The sequence below is a fragment of the Eleginops maclovinus genome, chromosome 24 (assembly GCF_036324505.1).
Source record: "Eleginops maclovinus isolate JMC-PN-2008 ecotype Puerto Natales chromosome 24, JC_Emac_rtc_rv5, whole genome shotgun sequence".
Classification (NCBI taxonomy): Eukaryota; Metazoa; Chordata; class Actinopteri; order Perciformes; family Eleginopidae; genus Eleginops; species Eleginops maclovinus.
In genome coordinates, this window is record NC_086372.1 from 2,789,075 (window position 1) to 2,809,687 (window position 20,613).

The following is a 20,613-nucleotide window of genomic DNA, read 5'->3' on the forward strand; positions in this document are numbered from 1 at the left end:
TCCATCCACAAAAAAAAACACCCAGAGCCCTCCGCGGTCAGGGCTTTTTACTGTATCAATTGCCCCCCCGCTCCTGCGCCCTCTCAGCGACCCACCCCACATGGTTGGACAGCCGATAAGTTGGAGCTGAGGACTAAAAGCCCCCGCAGGGCGAGCAACAAAAGGACTCCTCCAGCCAAGGAAAGAAAAGTGCTCTCTCTCTCTCTCTCTGCTCCCTCACTTTCTTCCACACCAGCTCTCTCTCCCTCTCTGTAGGGACACATTATGGAAGTCATTATTCCAGCCCTACAAGTTGCCACGGAAGCTTCGGGGCTCTGACCTGGCCCAGTGTGTGTGTGTGTGTGTGTGTGTGTGTGTGTGTGTGTGTGTGTGTGTGCGTGCGTGCATAAGCCCTGCAGGATGTCTTCAAGCCCCACTGAGTGTGAGATGAGGAGAATTATGAGTAATTTTTCCCACACTGAGAAGCAATGTCACACATTTTACATTTCTACTGGACACTTTGATATGCGCACACACACACACACACACACACACACACACACACACACACACACACACACACACACACACACACACACACACGAGGTAAATTCAACAATGTAGTGCAAGACATAACAACCCTTTGTAAAAAAAGCTTTGGAGACACATCAGTGCAACAAGTGTTCCAACAAAACATCAAATATTTCTTCCCAAGGAGGATTTTTCACCTCTTATTTTGAAATATTCCGGCATCCTGTGAATACTTAAACATCATACCAACACTACTATACTGTGTTAACTAATGGGTGCACCTGACCCTTGATCCTAAGCCTTACATATGTCAAGTGTGTGATGAGGCAGTGCTTAAAGCAGATGGTGTGCAGAGGCTTTAATAAAGTGATAGTACTGTACACTGCTGCAGGGAAGAAGCATGGGAGGTTTACTGGGGTTATCTTTGTGTTCCTGCAGACTGCAGCTCTTTGGAAAGCTATTCTCCCTTTGCCAAAAAATCCAGTTTCACCACCAGTATAAACCCAAGTCAGTGCAAATTAACGGGGAGCATTAGCCATCAATCATTTCCTAATACACAGAGTTTGACGAGGAAATCACGGAGCCGTGATGCGAGGTGTGCAGTTATACAGAGGGCCGATTCAGATGTCATGAAGAGTGATGTAGTAAGTCTGTAAAGGACTGGCTTTTACGGTGATACAATTTGAGGCAGCGCCACTTACAGCCACCTAATCTAAATGTTACAGCCAGGTGAGGTTGGCACACAGCTGCAGGTCCAAACTGCATGGCAGGCAGGGGATAGGTTAGTCGGAGACGTGTGATTTTACTCAGCTTGTCTAGGCGGATTTCTCTGCAAAACTCATCAAAACTGGAGCAACTATCCCTGTTTAATAACGAGCAAGATCTACTTCTAAGTGTCTTTTGAGGTTTCTATCAGCCACCTCTCTTCCTCCTGATCACTAGCACCTCATTGTCATCCTCCTCATCGTCACTGCTGTTGACCTCGTCATCACTTTCCTCTTTAAAGTCTTTGATTTCTCTCGACCTCCTGTCACTTTTAAGCCAGTGTCTGGAGAGGGCCTGTAGCTTTTAGACCGAGCGACTGATGGTTGGAGAGAAAAGGGGATACAAAAAAAGAGGAGAAAGGCCGGAAGAAAGAGGAGAATCAGGATGGAGGCTGTAATAGGAGACACGCAGCAGGAGGGCTGTTTACTGTCACTGAGGGAGGAAGAGAGAGAGGTAGGGGGGAGGCAGAGGGATATGGACAACGAGAGGGAAGATTAGGGGAGGTTGAATAAAAAGGGCAGCGTTCAGGGAAAAAAGAGGTACTCTGAACTGACAGAAAACGTGTCTATATAGGCTCTGAAAAACCTTCTATACAGCAACAAAAAACATGTGTGTAACTTCTGCAAATCAGTCTGATATGCCAGATGTTTACTGTCACAAATATAAGGAGCTTTTTTAGAAGTAACGTGGACATGGGGCCAATGTGTAAGACATAAGAAAATGCATGAAGCACAACAAGGTGTCCCAATATCAGAAAATAATAAACATGTAGAAAACTTTCCTCCACACCGTCCATTACTCAGCCATGTGACGAGTGAGAAACTGTAGCTTAGACACACACACTGTGAGTGTGGTAATTGCTTACTTACTGAGCATTTATCCATGAAGTGACAAAAGTTGAGAATTCACGTTTCAGACTCCAGAGAGAAAAGCACAAACAAAATAACACATTTACAGTTCTGTATCTGGATGATTTGTGTGCTAACGCTGTAAGGAAAATATCTCTATTGTGAATCTCTCTCTCACACACACACACACACAGACCTTGAGTGTGTCTTCGAGACGCTGTTGGGAACATTCACACACTGACACTAATGTATGCTGCTGCTTTGAAGATAGCTGAGCAATAGAGCAGGAGGGAGAGACAGAAGGAGAAAGGGAGCTGGTGAGGGTCTTATAGTGCTTTCTAGCAATCAATAACAAAAACACACAGACATGTTTAGCTGCTCAGTTCAAATAACTTCACCTCAATGCTGAAGACATCTCAACTTAATAGTTAGAGCTACATGAGAGCGGTGTCAGTATCTGATAAAACTCTCGGGCTGCTTCTGAATAGATGCTCTTGGAAAAGGTGCTTTTAGTAAACACTTCAGAGGCTCTCAAAACTAAATTACCATACCATAGATTAAAGAGCGCTTCCTACTTAAAACATAAAAACACTTTCAAATTGTTATCGGGGACGGGGCCCTGCACTGTACCCAGGCCTCACTTGTCCTCATGCTCTCACACACACACACACACACACACACACACACCTGTCGCGCTCCCGCAGCTCTTTACCTGCCGTTGGGATCAGCTCCAACAACTGTCAATTATCCGAAAGCCAATCCCACAAGCGATTGACAAGCCAGTAGAGCCAGGGATCGAGTTCAGTCTCTTGGGGATCTGTGTGTGTGTGTGTGTGTGTGTGTGTGTGTGTGTGTGTGTGTGTGTGTGTGTGTGTGTGTGTGTGTGTGTGTGTGTGTGTGTGTGTGTGTGTGTGTGTGTGTGTGTGTGTGAGAGTCAATGTGTGTGTGTGTGCGGAATCAACCAGCAACACTACTAAGCTCTGACTTCAAGCAGCTCAGGTTGACTAGAAGTTGATGGGCTGATAAAACCCTTGTGTGTGTGTGTGTGTGTGTGTGTGTGTGTGTGTGTGTGTGTGTGTGTGTGTGTGTGTGTGTGTGTGTGTGTGTGTGTGAGATATAGGCCTTGTTGTCTGAAAACCATGGGAAAACATGGACACCGCTAATCCTTTAAATACCATCGAGAGAAACCACATAACACACACACACACACACACACACACACAAGAAGTCTGTTAGCTTACATTAAGCGTCTGTTTTTGGAAGTAGTGTTACGTGGTAAAGCCGTAAAGACTTCCGGCATGAACACAACTTTCATCAAAAAGCCTGAAAACACATCCATGATGAGGAGACAGGGGCTAGCTTTCTGTTAGACCACAGGAGGATGTTATTATGTTGAACCTGGGAAATGGATCCATTACAACAAAGCCGAGGTACGCCTGACTACAGTGTCAATTGTGTCTCTGATTCCTGCTGAAAACAACCCCGAATACAGGGAATATCAATGCTATTAATCTGCCAATAATCCCATCTGGCGGCTTGAAACAACCTTATCATGATGCCACAACAAGACACTGTCTGAGGAAAGGTTCAAGGATCTTAACCTCATCTTACAACTTAGGTGTTTTGAGGGCGTGGGGCCGTATCAATGTCCTGCATTTACCCCTGTAATTATTCACCTTTATTGTCCCTGTAACAAAGGCCTATCAATCAGAACCTGAGGCTATGTGGGTGTGAGTGTGTGTGTGTATTTCACCCAAAACCTGAGTAAATGCAGAATTAAAGAAGCAACTTTTAGGTCCTGTCAGATGAATAGGGAGATTATTAAAGTACAAGAAGGAAAAAATGCTGCTTCTCTGTGGATTAAAACGTCTAGGTATGTTTTCGTTTTACCTGCTCTAATCATATTATTCAACACTATATTTCCTCTCTAATTTGTTCTTCCTGGCTTCGTTGTGGAGAAGGAATGGGAAAAAAGGTTTGATAACATTAACTTTGCACTAAATCACAGACATTATTTTGCCATTTCAGATGCATTCCTCCAGCATTTGTTGCTCAAAACTAGCTAGTATACATTCCTTGGAGTTGAGAGTTCACTGAATGGCTCGGGTATATTCAATACCTCTTCAAGTTCAACTACTTCACAGAACATTATATATATTTTGTAACCTTGCAGTGAACAATCAAAACATATAAAGCGGTCGCTAAGCATTATAGTGGAGGACTATACGGACACATACATCAAGTAAACATAATTACTGCCAAGTGGTCAAGATGTTTTGCAATAACAAAGTGGAAGCACCCAGTTCCTCTCCATATCAACCCGTGTTAATACTGTTTTCAACTCCACCATCCTTGAAAACTCCTGGAGGATAAAAAACTTCATCAAGTACCCCGGATCTAATCCCAGACACGGCCTATTGTCGACAGAATCGCTCTCAGAAGCGTCCAAGGTTGGAGGAGAAGAAAACCACAGAGCTCTGGAGAGGCAGCGAGACGAGAAAGAGAGACATGAGGAAGAAAGACGAGAATGAATGCTAACAAAAGTGAATACAGTTTTCCAAGGCTGCTCGGATTGGATCAATTCAGCAGCGACGGAGGCCTGTGAAGAGAGGTAAACATGTTCCATGTGGTGTGTGTGTGGATGGAGATGAAGTTCTATGTGTGAGTGTAGGAGTTTGAATTCAGTCAGTGAGCTCTTTGTTTTCAAGTGAACTCGGTTAAATGAAAGGACGAGGAGAAATATGAATCTTTGGTCCGACCGCACTGTTCTCCAACAAGGTTAGCTACTGTAACAGTAAAACATTAGCTAAGCCAGACAGATGAAGATCCTGCATTCTCCCGCTTTCAGCCTTCGCTTCCTTTCTATCTCTGCACTGTGTTTTTTTTCATCTCTCGGCCACGGATCATTGTAAAGGAGTCAAGAAATTCCTCTGTATTCACTACATTCTCGCATTTGACATCCCCTCTAATCATAAAAACTAATATTTCAATCAATTATGTCCAGAAACTGGACCTAATGGACTCTAACTGGACTCTGAAGCTGTAGCCGAGACACTGTGGACATGATTTCCTCTGCAAGCTAAACATTAATCTATACACATGAAGCGAGAAAAATGTAGATTAAATATGATTTTAGAGCCAGGAGACTTAGCTTAACACAAGGCTAACACACTCACTATGTAACAAAAGGTAATCAATGTGTGTGATCTGTATAAAAACCAAAGAGTTAGAGCAAGTTGTGTTCAGCCACAGAGTAAAGCACTAACTGTATGAGTTACGCTTTTGTTTTGTGTCTAACACATCCATGCATGCTCAGAAGCAAGCAACTCTGCTGCAACTGCAAGCGTAGAAGCACACCAACAAGCAAAGCAATGCAACAAAAAAGGAGTCTCCAGCTTCTCAAAGTTTCAAAGCGTATTTGTGTTGTATGGGCACTTCTCACAGTCATCTGGCGTTCAAAAGACTAATTGATTAATCAGTTCATTAAACCATTAACAGATAGATGAATAAAAATAGGTGCTCAGGTTCTTATCTGTGGATGAACAGGTTCAGACCACTCAGTCCTCTGAAGGACACGACTTCAGGGGCAGCAGCCTCAGAAGGACGAGCCACCTGAACAACATAAGTGCTTCGAGAGTTTTCTGTTCAGGACACTTAATAGTTTCCTGAGAGCTGAACTCGCTGCTGCTGCCATGAAGGGTCCAGCCTGTCCATATTAATGCAGAGGATTATTAGCAAACTATTATAATGTCTGGAAACTTTAGTGCCCTTTAAATTAGGATTTAGTGATGTAGTTTTGACTTCAATACTCTACGATACATATTGCATTGTGTGTTATCTAAAGGGGTTTCTGGAGAGTGACATTGATAAAGACCAATCAGAAAGAGACTCATCCCTTTCATTTATTCTGTGTGTGTGTGTGTGTGTGTGTGTGTGTGTGTGTGTCAGCGTGCACAATATACATTTTTCTAAACCAGTATGATTCAGACAGAGCTCCTCTTGAATTCACTGGAATTGCTTTCTTCTTTCTCTGGTTGACCTGGCCTAATTATCCATGTAATGATATAACCCTGGGGGGAAAGGGGATCTCTCTCTCACTCTCTCACACACACACACACACACACACACACACACACACACACACACACACACACACACACACACACACACACACACACACACACACACACACACACACACACACACACACACACACACACACACACACACACACACACACACACACACACACACACACACACACACACACACACACACACACACACACACACACACACACACACACACACACACACACACACACACACACACACACACACACACACAAATAAACTAGGCCTCCCCGTTCCCATAGAAAACCAAAAAGCCCCTTGCTGAAAGAAGCGAAGACAGGGAATGAATTTCACTGGCTAATTAGACCGGACCCTGCCTCTTATTCACAACCTGGCCATGAGAACGGAATATTATGGAAGAGAAACGGTACACTGTGTTCCTAATTCTTCTAAACTGAGGAGAGAGAGATAGATGGCCTTTAGAGATATGATGGACCAACACGGTGCTTTGATGAATATATTTTTCAACCTAGCGATATAATGACACACTACCCAAGGATTCTTTCACAGTCGCTTACCTGTAACTCAAACTGGAGTCCCTGCAGCATATTTAATTCTCCCATCACCCCTGAGTTTACGTTTAATAGACAGAAAGAGCAGCACAAAAGAGTTCCATAGTGTGACATTCAGCACAGTGGCTTAAGTACAGTTTCTTTTTTTACTACAAGACGCACAGATCCATCAGCAGGCCTTCGAACAGTGAGGCGGGTCACAGCAATTATATCAGATCGATAGCAACAACACACACACACACACACACACACATCAGATAGAGACTGACAGAGTGCAGTATAGCTCTTGCACTGTTATTGGTATTTATCATTGGTACGTTTCACAGTAACTACAGCTAAGTTTACACTGCAGCTAAGGAAAGAAAAGCCAAGACGTTAAAGCAGCTTTTCAGATCCCTGACAATACTGAAAGGATATTTAAAAGATAACCAGCTTCTTTGCACAGACAACGGGCACTTTAGTAGGATCACAACAAGTGTGTGTTCTGTTGATTCTCTGCAGCTCTCACTCCTTTTCTTTGTCAAATGTTTTGTAAATGCTGTTTTTACATTTTGAAAAAAAAACTCCCACCACGGAAAGCATTTCACAAAAACTGAATGATGTTTTCCTCTCTGTCTGCAGTTGTGTGAAATTGAGGAAACGACAGTGTGACAGGAGAAGCATTCTGGCTCATTGTCAAATGGTGAAACATCTGAACACATTTAAATGACAGTGAAGCGGAAACACAGCAGCTAAAATGTGCCATAACTGGGTTTTCTAGAGATGTGCACAGCTTCAGGTGAAATTCAACAACTGGATTGTTGTGGTGAATTAAAATATTATCCCAGCTTATGGAAACAACTTCTTTATATCCTTTGCCGACACCGAGGTCTTAGGTGTGTACAGGCAGAAGAGTTTTAACTGTCTCAGTCTTAACCAGCACAGGTCACTGACTAAAGGCAATATAAAAACCCCAGAAAAAACTAAAAACAGGCCTAGAGATCCGAGCAAGACGTCACCAAGTTCTGACTTAATTTAAGTACGCGACACATGGCTGATAAGTATTTGCTCCTCTCATCCTGTGGCACCTTGTCCACAGACACACATATCCGTCTAATAAGCTATACAGTTGTAGAGCTAAATAAAAGGGGTTAAAGCCAAAATATTTAACGGTCACTTAGTAGGCATGTGTGTGTTTCTACCAAATATATAACTACCAGCGTAAAGCCACTCACAATTCCAAAATATGAATAATGGTTCAAATGTTCCATGTGAATTAAGCAAACACATGAAAATCAAACCAATTCTACTGCTGGCCCGGCCATTTGTGTGTGTGTGTGTGTGTGTGTGTGTGTGTGTGTGTGTGTGTGTGTGTGTGTGTGTGTGTGTGTGTGTGTGTGTGTGTGTGTGTGTGTGTGTGTGTGTGTGTGTGTGCGTGCGCGCGACCGAGGACGGCTGACATTCATTGACACGGCTGCTCAGCTCGATAAGAAGAGGCATAAAATCAATCAACGTGATTGGTGAACAAGAGTGAGGGAGGACGAGAGTACTGGAGAGGAAGTCACAACAAGAGGGCTAAATATAAACAATAAACAGTGGAGGAAACACTCTTCTTCTCTGCGCTTCATTTCAAGTAGAAATACTCGACTACAAGTAAAGGTATTGCATTTAAAGCCCTACTCCTAGAGTGAAAAAGCATAATTAGCTAAAAAACAGTACTTGTTTTGCAGTAAATGTGCACAAAGGACATCATTAATACGGATGCATCAATTTCAAAGCAGTTTTCATTTGTATGTCTGAATAGAAATAGAGTAAAAAGTTATAATCTTTGTTAATTTTTCGCTCAATTTTGTCAAATATTAGTATGTGCCGGTATCAATGAGTAGGGGTTTCATCAGAGTCAGAAGAGAATGTTTCTATGGTAGTTTAAAATACACTAACAAACACAATATACTTCAGTGTCTAAATCACCGATACTGAAAACATGCTAATGAGTTTATATCTAACAGCGCTGTTTGGAAGAACAGCAGGAAAATGTCAGCGTTCTGCCACAGGCACTTGGCCTCCACTCAGCACGGAGAAGAGGGATACACATTAGTTTGTTTCTGCACTTGTAAGGGGAGACAGTGGGATGCAGTCTGTGTCCCAAATTTAGCCTGAGACACCAACAGCAAACAGGCTTCACCTCTGTCTGTTTAGAGGCCCCTTTAAAGCAGACCAAATACATGACTTGCATCCATTTCTCTCATTGCACCCTACAAGGCCTGTACTTAGTTCAATACTCATCCTACAGTTGTGAGCATACAGGTAAAGAACAACAGAAAGACCTACATAAGTGTATTTTACTCACATTAGAAGTCTGTTCTCCTTTCATGGGGATGCCCAGCTGCTTTGATGCTCACTCATTCAGTTTGTCTTCCTCCTCCTTGGTAGTCCTGTTGTTTCACAATCACAGAATTGGTTTAATAAACAGTTTTAAAGAATATTGTGAGAATAAAGATTTACAAATATGTAAGAAACTGAGTACAGTTAAAAACAAAATATGACAAATACTATATTCAGAGTGGAGAGCTCCTGTGGCGTCCTGTGGTGGTCTCAGTCACAGGGTTGTGCAGGATTAAAAAGAAGAAGATATTGTATAAGTCTACTTCCTCTTTGAGAGTAATTTGGTCATTAGCAAGTTAGCTGGTAGCATACATTAGCACGTTAGCTAGTAACATACATTAGCACGTTAGCTTCGAGCACTGCCTAGCAACAACGGAACACCAACTGTAGCTGTAAACTAACAGCTGTTTAATTTCAATAACGTTGCTAGTGTTTATGGTTTAGCTAGAAAGAGTGTGAAAGGCTTGGTAATTTACTTCTTACTTTGTTTTCCAGCGAGGTGTCCGTTCTCAGTGTGGTGTTGGTGTTACAGACGCAGTCTCTGATTGAGATGTTTAAATATTACTAATCAAGGGAGGATTAGAAACACCTGGCAGACTTTCCTCAGGTGCGCTTCATTAAGGCTGCAATACTCCATCTGACCACATACGAGGGGGCGCTGTTTCACCCATTTTCACTCAGCATTGCAAATAAATAAAAAATAGTATAACAAATAAAGATTAGCTGTAAATAAATATAACAACAGCAGAAACACATACAAAATATATATAGAAAAATACAGAATAACATATAATACACTATATTAAAGCAACCTACTGCTAAAAATCTGTCTGTTACGGTTAAAGAAAACAATAATGCTATTTTAATTTAAAATGATGATAAGAAAAGGCTGGTTTGCGATGGCTCCTGTGAGAAAACACTCTCTTATTAACATCATATATAGTCACATATAAGAATAACTCCCCTAGTTTTATTATCATACTTTGAATACACAGCTCTGGTAACTAAATGGTACGGCATATTTTGTTATATATATTTACTTTTCTGTTACGTCTAGTATTTACAGTCATATTTTCCAAATTCTCATAAGGTGACGCCTATGAAATCATCTGATCCACCACATCAAATAGAGTATTGAGCTGTGGCCTTGAGAAGACAATGTGTGTGTACACAGTGTAATGTTCATGTGTACTCCAGGTGACGCCTACAGCCCCTTAAGCTTTCAGCTAAATAGAAGTCTTTAAGGCTCAGATTGTCCTGTATTGTGTTGAATTTGATTCTATTGTGTGTCAAGACAATGATGACAGTGACAAAGAAGACTGCTGGAGGGCAGATGGAGTTAAGTTTCTGCACAATTTCCCTCATTTAGAGAAGAAAGAGGTGAAGAGAAGAAGAAGATAAAGAGTTAGAAGCTTTAAAACATGTCATATTTTAATATATCTCACATTTGTCTATGATTGTGTCACTAAACACTATCAAATACAGTCAGAACTACCTGTGCTTCCATGCTCCAAACATCAGCCCTTTGTACGGACAAAAGAGGAGCTCAAAAAAACAGAACAACAATGTGTACTGAGTCATAAACAATTGGTGGCGAATAACAGCAATTTCACAGCTAATTCGTAGATTTCACGTGTGGACGCCTCCATCACCTCCCTCCATTAAATGCTGTGAAGAGAGACACATGCTGACATTAAAGACAAGTACAGTGTGTGTGTGTGTGTGTGTGTGTGTGTGTGTGTGTGTGTGTGTAGGGCTTAGGTCTAATGATTTAAGTCTAGTCTGAGTGTCAGACCTACTGCTGGGCATGGACAGGTGCAGAAACACACACACACACACACACACACACACACACACACACACACACACACACACACACACACACACACACACACACACACACACACACACACACACACACACACACACACACACACACACACACACTTGTTACTACAGGTGTCAAAATGATAACTGGTGAGATTAAATACACAAATCAATTCCCTTCGATGCTTAAGATGGACAGGAGTGCAACCCCATTATATAAAACAGCTCAGATTAAATCATATATGTTGCCTTCATGCACCTTCCACTTTTCCTATGAAGTGGGGTGCTTTTGAAGGCAGCTCAGGGCCTGACTCCTCCCCCAAACACTCCCTAATTAGTGGAGAGTATAAATTGAACCTGCTGGCCCTTTCCTTCCTTTGGCTCTGCTGTCATGGTCGGTGGTGCAGGTAGGCTGGCTCTCTCAAAATATTGGTCTCACTTGCTTTTTCCTTACAGTTTGTCCTGTGGTTCATTCGTCCTGTGGTGAGTAGAGCAAGTATGCCTCATGGTAGATGCTTTAACAGTATTTTATGGTTCACCTGCTGCTGTTTGTGTGTAGGTCAGTTAAACGTTTGTGGTTTATACAGTTTAGATTGGTTTATATTGTTTAGGTCATTTAGCATTTTTGCTTTTATTTGGGTTTTGTTTAGATATATTGGGTGTTTTTTTTAACCTTGTTTTTCAGTTATTTCTTTTTCCTTTAGGAAAGCTGAGTGCCAGTCATTGGGGGGGCTAGTCACCCTCCCTTTTTGTTGTGGTGAAGATCCCTGGGGAGCCCAAGTGAGTGACCACTTTGCTGTGGCTGCACCTGGTGAGTATTTGCACCCTAGTGTCGCGTGAAGTAGCCTGCCACCCCATTACCCGGCCTCAGCCCACCTTAGTTTATTTCTTTTCATAAATAGACTTTTAAATGTTACATTTTAGATAAAGGTTCTAATCCCATTCTATAATAAAGATCAGTTTTAAACTGATTAATTGTTTTATAACCCATCATTTTATATTCCAGCAATGTTTTCCTGAGTTTCCTTTTGATTTACAATGAATAAAAATGACATTATTCTGAAACAAGTCTCTGCCCTTCAGTTCTGAACCTGTGTCCTGATCTTTTTGTCTATATCCTGGGGTGCAAGTCCCCAGGTGGCGTTGTTGATCCCCTATCCTAATTTATTATAATTTAAACTTAAACACACCAGCTCGCAATGCGTGAGGAATTTAGGCCTCAAAGGATTACTTTTGAAGTCACCTGTTGCGTATTGCAGGGTTAGATAAGTCTGAACATGATGCAAAATAAACTGATAGGTGTCTTTGATTTCTTTGCCAGTCCCAATTCAGCATTTTATGAAGTCTTCCATGTGTCGAGTACATTCAGGAGTTTGAATTCATCTTAATCTAACAAATTTGGATACAGCCCTCACAAATATCCCATCAAAAAGAGGTGGTAAAGTACTTGGTTACACCTTGAATTCACCTCCCACCTCTCTAGATTCTATGCTCCGTTAATACACCATAAACACGGTTAAAATAAAGGTAAATACATTGCATATTTATAGTCTAAGTTTTTAGTGGCATTTGATGAAACAGCAGGTAAAACATTAAGACTCAGGTCGTTCTGCTCTCGGTTTTAAAAACGATTCAATGAGTCATTGCAATTTAGCCGCAGAATAAACAGGTTTGGGAGATGAAATAGGTCGCAAAATGAAACTGCAGCCACTTTTTAAACATCTACTTTTCATATTTCCCAGACTTCACCTCTGACAGTCTTGCCCTAGATATTTCTCCATCCTTGTCAGACACACTTGCAGGTCTCATCGGCTGCCAGCGGTGGAGGAGAGGACGAGGAGATCAGCGCAGACGAGAAGTGAAAAGGATGAAGAAAACCCAATCGATCCAGAATCCTCCATCATAATCTTGTTGACGTCCTCAGATGGTGCAGACGGCAGCCCTGGAGCAACTTTAGAGAACATGTTTAATCCAAAAACTGCCTTTTATTTATTTTAAAAAGGTGCCACACATCTGAAATACTCTACTGCATCCATGTGGCTGATGCATGAAGTGCAGAGGAAAGAAATCACATTACAGGTTTTTATTCTTCCACTGCTGGCTTTTATTTCCAAGCAAATGTACAGTAGATTGCCATTGACAGCTACAGAAAGGTTGGCAAAAATCCACAAGTAAATCTTGATATGACTGTTAAAAACTGTATATAAAAAGACCCCAAAACTGTACATCAATTAACATTACTACATTTATATTATATATACTGTATCTGAGTGCTTTATAGATATTGATGGTTAAGAGAAATATCATACATTGTAAAAGAGGAAATAACATTCTGTTTGAAAGCTGTCAGTTTAGGTCTAGTTGAAAGAGTTAGGACAAGAGCAACTTGTACATTACATCCCATAATTAATGGCGTTTAAAGTTTCTACAGTAAGGTGTGAACACCACAAATCTCTTTTCCAGCGTTAAAGCTAAACATACATCTCCAGTGTTGTTCGAATACTCCTCTACATAAATAGGACGCACACCACATACAGTTTTCAGGACGTAAAAAAACATAATCTCTAACATATACAAAATGCGTTTAAGTAAATAAGTGTATTTTACTGATCAAGTCATTAACTCAAAGGGCTTTTAACAAGTTCTCCAGCTGATAGAGAAACAGGAAGTACACGACTATCTCTTGGAAAGATTACATTGCACAAAAAAAGGGGATTTATGGCAAAGTTATTTTAATCAACTATAATAACTCCTCTATTGTATCCCATAAAGGTGATTGGTTTGTGTGCTTTTGATATTTGGTTGACGTGACTCCTTTATCATATCATCTGACACTGAACGTCTTTGCTTTCCTGTTATAAATATTGAATTTCTTTAGTAGTCAAAGATGCCAAATTGGAAAGGAAACAGAATATTGATTTTAAATCGAGTCATCACGTCAGCCTCATATCTTTCCAGTGTGAGACCATTAATAATGAGGTAAAGGGGAATATTAAACATTACATATAATAGAAAACAATAAAAGCAACCTCTCAGAGACAGGTGCCCTCCTGGATATGTATAAAACATCTGGAATAAAAACAATAAAAAACAGATACACCATCTCCTGTATTATTTCAGTGCTGCGTTTGATCTGAATAAGTGTTCTTGGTCATGTGTTTACATTCACCTTTTCACTCATCATGCATCCACACACCCATCATCTGTGGGGCTTTTGTATGGCCTATTATTAATGAACCATAATGCCAGCTAAGATAGTCGAGCAGAGACAGAAACTACCACAAGGCACCTACATAAAGCAGCTAAAAGGTATCTCGAGCAGCGACAAGGCTTTGGTTCGTATTATTCTAATAAAGCAAGCACGATATCTACTCTGTCTCACAATGATAGATGCATGGATGGACGGTGGAGAGGAGGATGATGATGATCAGACGGGTGGAGGCGGCGCTCACAGAGGTAGGAAAACTTCCACTTCAGCATCACTTCACTTCAGGGAGAATGAGTAAGACTGAAAGAGAGAGACAGCTACAAAGGAAGAGGGGATACATGTTGAAGCAGGAACGTGTGAGACAGATCTGCAAAGGCCTTTTTTCACGATCATAAGGCCTTTAGGAGCATCAACACGGCGCTATCACATGCTGTAAGCTAATGAATGGGTCTGATGTCCTACTTTAAACCGAGCTGTTTCCAGTCTTTATGCTAAGCTAACCATCAACAAATGGCTGCCTGGTTAATCAGCGAATCAGATAAACTGCATTTCAAATTTAAGGCATCAAGTCTTACGGAGCACTAAAAAGGTGCATTAACAATTCTTGACTACTGACATGCACCCATTGTTTTTAAGCAAATGTGCTTCTAAAGGACGTTTCTTTGGTAAAGGTAATGTGTTATTTACAGGGTGACATTAAGGCATTCAAACAGCTGGGAGTTAACATAAGTCTAGCCATTTCTACTATTCCTAAGTCATGAACACAACTTGGATCAGTCTCTGTTTATGGCATAATACGTATAAGGAGAACAGGTAAAGTGCTTTAAAGACAAAAAGGGATCCTGCAGAGATTAATATAACACACACTAACACACTGCTAGATATCAGTACACACACATCTGATCCACCATTGACTCTAGTCTACCTGCAGGTGAAAGCTCAAGTGTTGGCCGTTAAAGTACATCCAACACTTGAGCTCTACCGCTCCACTACTCTTCCTTACAATGTCGCAGAGAGTCCTAGGGAGTGTTTCGGGATAACATGTTTGCACACATGCAACACCATTTAGTCCTGAAAAGAGGCAGACAGACAGAGAGAGATGGTGGGAGTGAAGAAAAGAAAAGGTTTGTTTAGAGAAAGCTCAAGCCGGCTTCAGCAGCACAATCACAATTATTACAAAAAGTCGTATAAATCTTTTAAATCGAAGTACACTTCAGCTGCCAGCAAGCAAAGGCAGGCTTAAAGGACCAGTGCACATATTTCCAGTGACGTAAGAATGTGTGTGTTGTGACATCGATACGCTGAGCCCTTTGCAAGATGTGGCAGCAAGCGATGCCCTGCGGAAAGAGTCCTTTAGGGGACATCCCATAATGCTTTGCTGCATACTTGGCTGGATGTTTGTGAAGGTCACTTTCGTTGCTTTCCCTTACAGGTGGATTACAGATACCTGCTGTTAGCATCATAGCCAGGTATTTGACTCCAGTCACATAAATAAGTTAGCTTTACTCCAGAGGATTTATTAGACTACTCCTTTGTTCCACAAATAGATGCCATTGTTTCTGAAGTGAGAAAATGAGAATAGTGAGACGCAAATAAATTAGACTGAGGTCTCTGGCCCCGCCCCGCTGTAGGCGAGCCTCTGCTTCGAGTGGCCATCGGTGAATCGGAGTAGAGGGGTGAAGGTGCTGTAGTCTGGCTGCTTCTGCCAGCGTGTGAACATGGTTTTCTTGCTAATGGGTTCAGACCTTCGAGGGTTCCTCTGGTTGCCCGAGCCTCGCCGGTGGCTGCTGGCCTTGGACGGGGCGTGGAGAGACGCCAGGGGGGTGAACTCAGACAGGTGGCCCTTGTAGAGTTTGTCAGCGCTCTGCGGGAGGGTAAAGATGGAGGAAAGGAGACAAAGGAGGGGATACAAAGTGAGAACAGAGAAGGGTATGTACTAAAGGAGGAGACATTGTTATCCCAGCTGGCCAATATTCAAACTGAAGATGCATTTGAGTACTTTTATTCTTCTACAAACCACATTTATTTTTCAGATATTTTGAAGTAAAGATAATAAGCTTCATCTAGGAAGGAGGTTCTGGCTGCAGGGCTTTGGACTACAGAAAAAAAACGAGTTCATCTATCAGGAACGTGATCCTGGAAACTGAGTCAGAACCCAATTCAATTATTTACATAATTCAATAAATAAAGTATTGCATTGGCTTTAATCTAATCGGCCAGCTGTGACAATAACATCCTGTGCATGCTGTTTACACACTCGCCATGCAACCCCAGCAAATGAAGAACAAGAATATGTAAAACACATCTTAAACACCGTAAAAAAACATGCAAATGGAAACATAACCTCTAATGAACACGAATGAATGTGCAAGGATAACAAGTGTCACAAGAGGGCGCCAGAGCTCCATGAGAAGACCCCCCCCCCACACACACACACACACACACACACACACACACACACACACACACACACACACACACACACACACACACACACACACACACACACACACACACACACACACACACACACACACACACACACACCCTGTGTTAGTCAGCCACACTGCTCAAATCTGTGACACCACACCACAGCAGGATGTTAACAACACCCACCATTACCAACTCCTACCATTACACACACTCTGTGTTACCGTGCTGCAGCGCTCTAGGCTTCTGTGACCGCTATTCCATCTATTAAGGAGTCTGAGCTGTGGTAGGTCAGGGTCCTCTCTGACTCTTTAATACCCCTCATATGCTGTGGACACGCACACAACCAGTCGCAGACATTAGGGATCTGACACGTTAAAACACACACTGTTTAGCCACACATTTGACAGAATAAAGGACATAATAGCCTAGTTGCCAGCAGTGTGAACCTGGAAAGTTGAGTACCTATAAAGTTTTATGATAGAAATGTATAGTAGTGGTCCCAGCACACATTTCTAACATTTCCAGGTGCACAACAGGACTCTATGAGCGTGCAAATGGACTATAAAGGTGCATTTAAACTACAGTTTATCCAGGCATGCAATCAGACTGACAGACAAGGGACTTCATGCAGAAACAGTGGCAGGGAGAAAAGGAAAAAAGAGGCTTTTAGAGACAGGAGGAAAGGCTGAGGGTCACCTAGGGTTAGAAACTGATTCTGCTGGAAGTCTGAGACAGCATAAAGATGGTGGAGGGCTCGGAGGCAAGGCAGCGACGCTTAGTCTGCCACGGAGGAGCAGAGGAGGAGGAACCAGGAGGTAAGAGGGAGAGGGAAGAGTTAAAGGCCTGGAAATCAGTCACATGATCAATTATCTACAGAGAGATAAAGGTTATAAAGTACGGTAAGGGGAGGTTGTTTAAACAGATTGGAAACAAACAGGCAACATAGTATTTGAACACATCCTGCAACACAAAGGCTGAGTTTTGAGTCTCTATTGAACTTATCAGGTTTAGAAATAAAGGAGCACTGCACACACACACCCAAACACACAGGGTTACTGACTTACATCAAACAGAGTAGGGACGTAGCCGAAGCCAGCATACATCTGCTGAGTCATTAGTTAGACATTACACACACTTTCCAGAGGAGGCCTGTTTATCATTTACCTATATAACTCGTTTAAGACTCAAAGGAGCAACAGAGCGTAAAGAACTGATTCATAATTGTATTTCATTCTTTGCTTCTCAGCAGTTAATGCATACTCCTCAGTGTGTATGCACCCACCTGTATGCGCTCGGTGGTGGTGGGCCACAGCGCCCGGCAGATCACCTTCTTCACCACATCTGGCAGCAGACTGGCCGTTATCAGGAGGATTATACTGAGCCAGGCCGGACCGCTGGACAACATCTGCATGAACACATAGTACATCCTCTGGTAGTTCAGGAAGGGCCTGCAGGAGGGGAGAGGAGAGGAGAGGGCAGGAGGGGAGAGGAGAGGAGAGGAGAGGAGAGGAGAGGAGAGGAGAGGAGAGGAGAGGAGAGGAGAGGAGAAGAAACAAGAGGAAACAAGAGAGGAGAGGAAAGGAGATTAAAGGAAAGGAAACAAGAAGAGATAAGAGGAGAGGAAATAAGAAAGGAGAAGAAACAAGAGAGGAGAGGAGATGAAAATAATTGAAACGAGAGGAAAGGGGAAGAGATTAGAGGAGAGGAAACGAGAAAGTAAATTATCTTTTGAGTTTTCAGGCTTTTACATTTAGCAACATAGGATGTGCACTCCAAAATTCAAATGATATTAATAAATATATTGATGTTCAAAGTCTACCAGATGATTCCTCCCCACAGCAGGGAGAAGACCACAAAGAAGACCAGCGAGCCCCAGATGACAAAATGGTTGATCCACGTCCAGTAATGAGTATCCAGAGCCAACTGCAGGAGAGCAGAGGGAAGCATCGAGCTGTCAGACCAAAGCTCACTCTAATGAAACCAGGAGGCTAATCCGGCCTCGTCTGGCTACTTCTCTCAGTGTGTGTGTGTGTGTGTGTGTGTGTGTGTGTGTGTGTGTGTGTGTGTGTGTGTGTGTGTGTGTGTGTGTGTGTGTACCTTGAATGTAACAGTGAAGACCAGCACAGTGAAGACCAGCGTCCCAAATGTCCAGTTTCCAAACATCTGCAGAGGAGAAGTGATAACACATGTCAGTGACACATTCAAAATGAAAATGCTTTGTGAAATAAAATGATGTTGGATGCACTCGGGTTATTTGAGGTCGCTCTACAGGCCTGGTGTTAATGCTGCATGGTACACAGGGATAAACGTAAGAGCAAAAATTCAATAATGAATCAATCAATCATACAGATGGTGCTGACACTCAGGTGGAGGAGAGATCTTCTGATGACTGATGGACGGGAAACATTACCAGAAGAAGAGATAGGAAAACATTTTGAATGTGCTCGTGTTTCATTTCATAACAGGACAAGGACAAATCGAAGCAAGGCAGCCTCTTCACTTATGGAATTTAAAGTCTATTTGTTGTGTGGAATAGGTGGATGACCCCATAATGTTGGGGGAAGGCAGATAGTTAATAACAACATAAGAATCTTTTTTATTAAAAGTATTTCAAAGGGTCGCTCTGCTCTTCAGGATACAGGCTTTATGGGAGGTGTGGTAGCAGTCATCTTTGCAGTGTTTATATCAAGGTGATTTCCATAATTACCCCAAAATAATTCCATTAAGATAGTCGCTATAGGATAAAAGGATATCCCTAAATGTTCTTTCACGGTACTTTGGAACAAATAAAATAATCCTGCACTGCACTGTCCTTTTTATTCTTCTTTTTTATACCTGCTTTATTTAATCTACATGTTTTTAAATGTCATTTTCTCGTTTAGCTTTCCTGCTGCACACTTTAAATGTCTTGTAAAGAACTTTGAATTGTCTTTAATGTCATCACTTAACTTTCAACCTTTTTTTTTAAACTTGTGCGAAAAAAAGGTGGTTTGTAAATCATTTAAGAAGAACAAATAAAGACAAGCATTGCTGACATGAAAATGACAGTAAGGCGTATAAAGCACTTTCCCGCCACTGATCTGTTATTTAAAGACCTACAAATGCTTATTTTTACTTTCTGTGAACATAGATGGTGCTTCACCTCTTTTATTTCTGCACAAATAAGCCTATAAATACTCCTGATGGCTCGGACCGAGAAACCACAAACGTGACAATGTTCTCCTGCCCTGAAAGGAGCTCCATCAGCTGAGGGGGAATTAGATTAGGAGGAGTGCTCAATGTCATGTAATGGAAGAAAGAGTGCAGTTAATATTCATGTGTCCCCTGATTTTAACTTGTCGTCACACACACACACACACACACACACACACACACACACTGAGTGTAAGAGTTGAGCTGCTGGATCACTGCATTAACACCTACACACACACACCACACAGAAGCCTAGAGGAGATGTGACTACAGCAAGCACTACACATGAGATGAGTGGACGATGAGTGTTTAGGTATCAGGCTGTGTGACGGGACCAAACAGGAAATTGGAAACTGAAAGTCGGGGGGGGGGATGACAGAGAGACAGGGACAGGCTTACCATCTGTGTGTTGGTTGTCATTAGCTGGGAGGAAGGAAGAAGAGAAGCAAAAAGAAAGCAACACAAAGGTAAGAGGAGAGAAAAAGAAGAAGAGGAAGAGGGCCCAGAAGAAGAGAAAATCATAATGAAAATAAACAACAGTTTTGAGGCTGGAGAAGAATAAAAACAATTCATAAATTAAAGTGAAGTCAAGCAATTCAAGGCAGACCCAAAGGATTCTGGGAGCTGCCTGAAAATAAGAAGGAAACAAATACAGAAACACAGAGGAAGATGGTGGAGGCCCGTCATGCTGTCGCATCTTGGATGTGAATGGGAGAACGTCTATCGGCTTTTAAAGTAAATACCAACAGGTGGAGGGCTTTTCTTTTCTTTAACTGAACTGAAAAGGACTTTTTTTTACTTACCAACAAATAACAACATGT

At 41.9% G+C, this 20,613-nt stretch overlaps 1 protein-coding gene and 1 long non-coding RNA gene across 7 annotated transcripts in view; one reads left to right on the forward strand and one right to left on the reverse strand.

Moving 5' to 3' along the window:
- The first annotated feature begins 11,325 nt into the window (after window positions 1-11,325).
- LOC134861027 (uncharacterized) lies at window positions 11,326-14,117 on the forward strand. The gene is made up of 3 exons (XR_010165351.1): window positions 11,326-11,366; window positions 11,664-11,770; window positions 12,750-14,117. It is a non-coding gene; the product is annotated as an uncharacterized LOC134861027 (long non-coding RNA).
- atp11a (ATPase phospholipid transporting 11A) overlaps window positions 13,040-20,613 on the reverse strand; it is a 28,537-nt gene continuing 20,963 nt past the window's right edge. The window contains exons 26-31 of one of the 6 annotated variants that reach the window (XM_063877986.1): window positions 20,192-20,215; window positions 18,698-18,763; window positions 18,420-18,523; window positions 17,883-18,048; window positions 15,913-16,031; window positions 13,040-15,238 (exon numbers count right to left, since the gene is read on the reverse strand). In XM_063877986.1, coding sequence (XP_063734056.1) covers window positions 15,187-15,238; window positions 15,913-16,031; window positions 17,883-18,048; window positions 18,420-18,523; window positions 18,698-18,763; window positions 20,192-20,215 — 531 coding nt within the window. In that variant the 3' untranslated portion in view covers window positions 13,040-15,186. Of the gene's footprint in view, window positions 16,032-16,809; window positions 16,926-17,296; window positions 17,381-17,882; window positions 18,049-18,419; window positions 18,524-18,697; window positions 18,764-20,191; window positions 20,216-20,613 lie in introns of all 6 variants that reach the window. The other 5 variants (XM_063877988.1, XM_063877987.1, XM_063877983.1 and 2 more) reach the window with 5 other exon arrangements.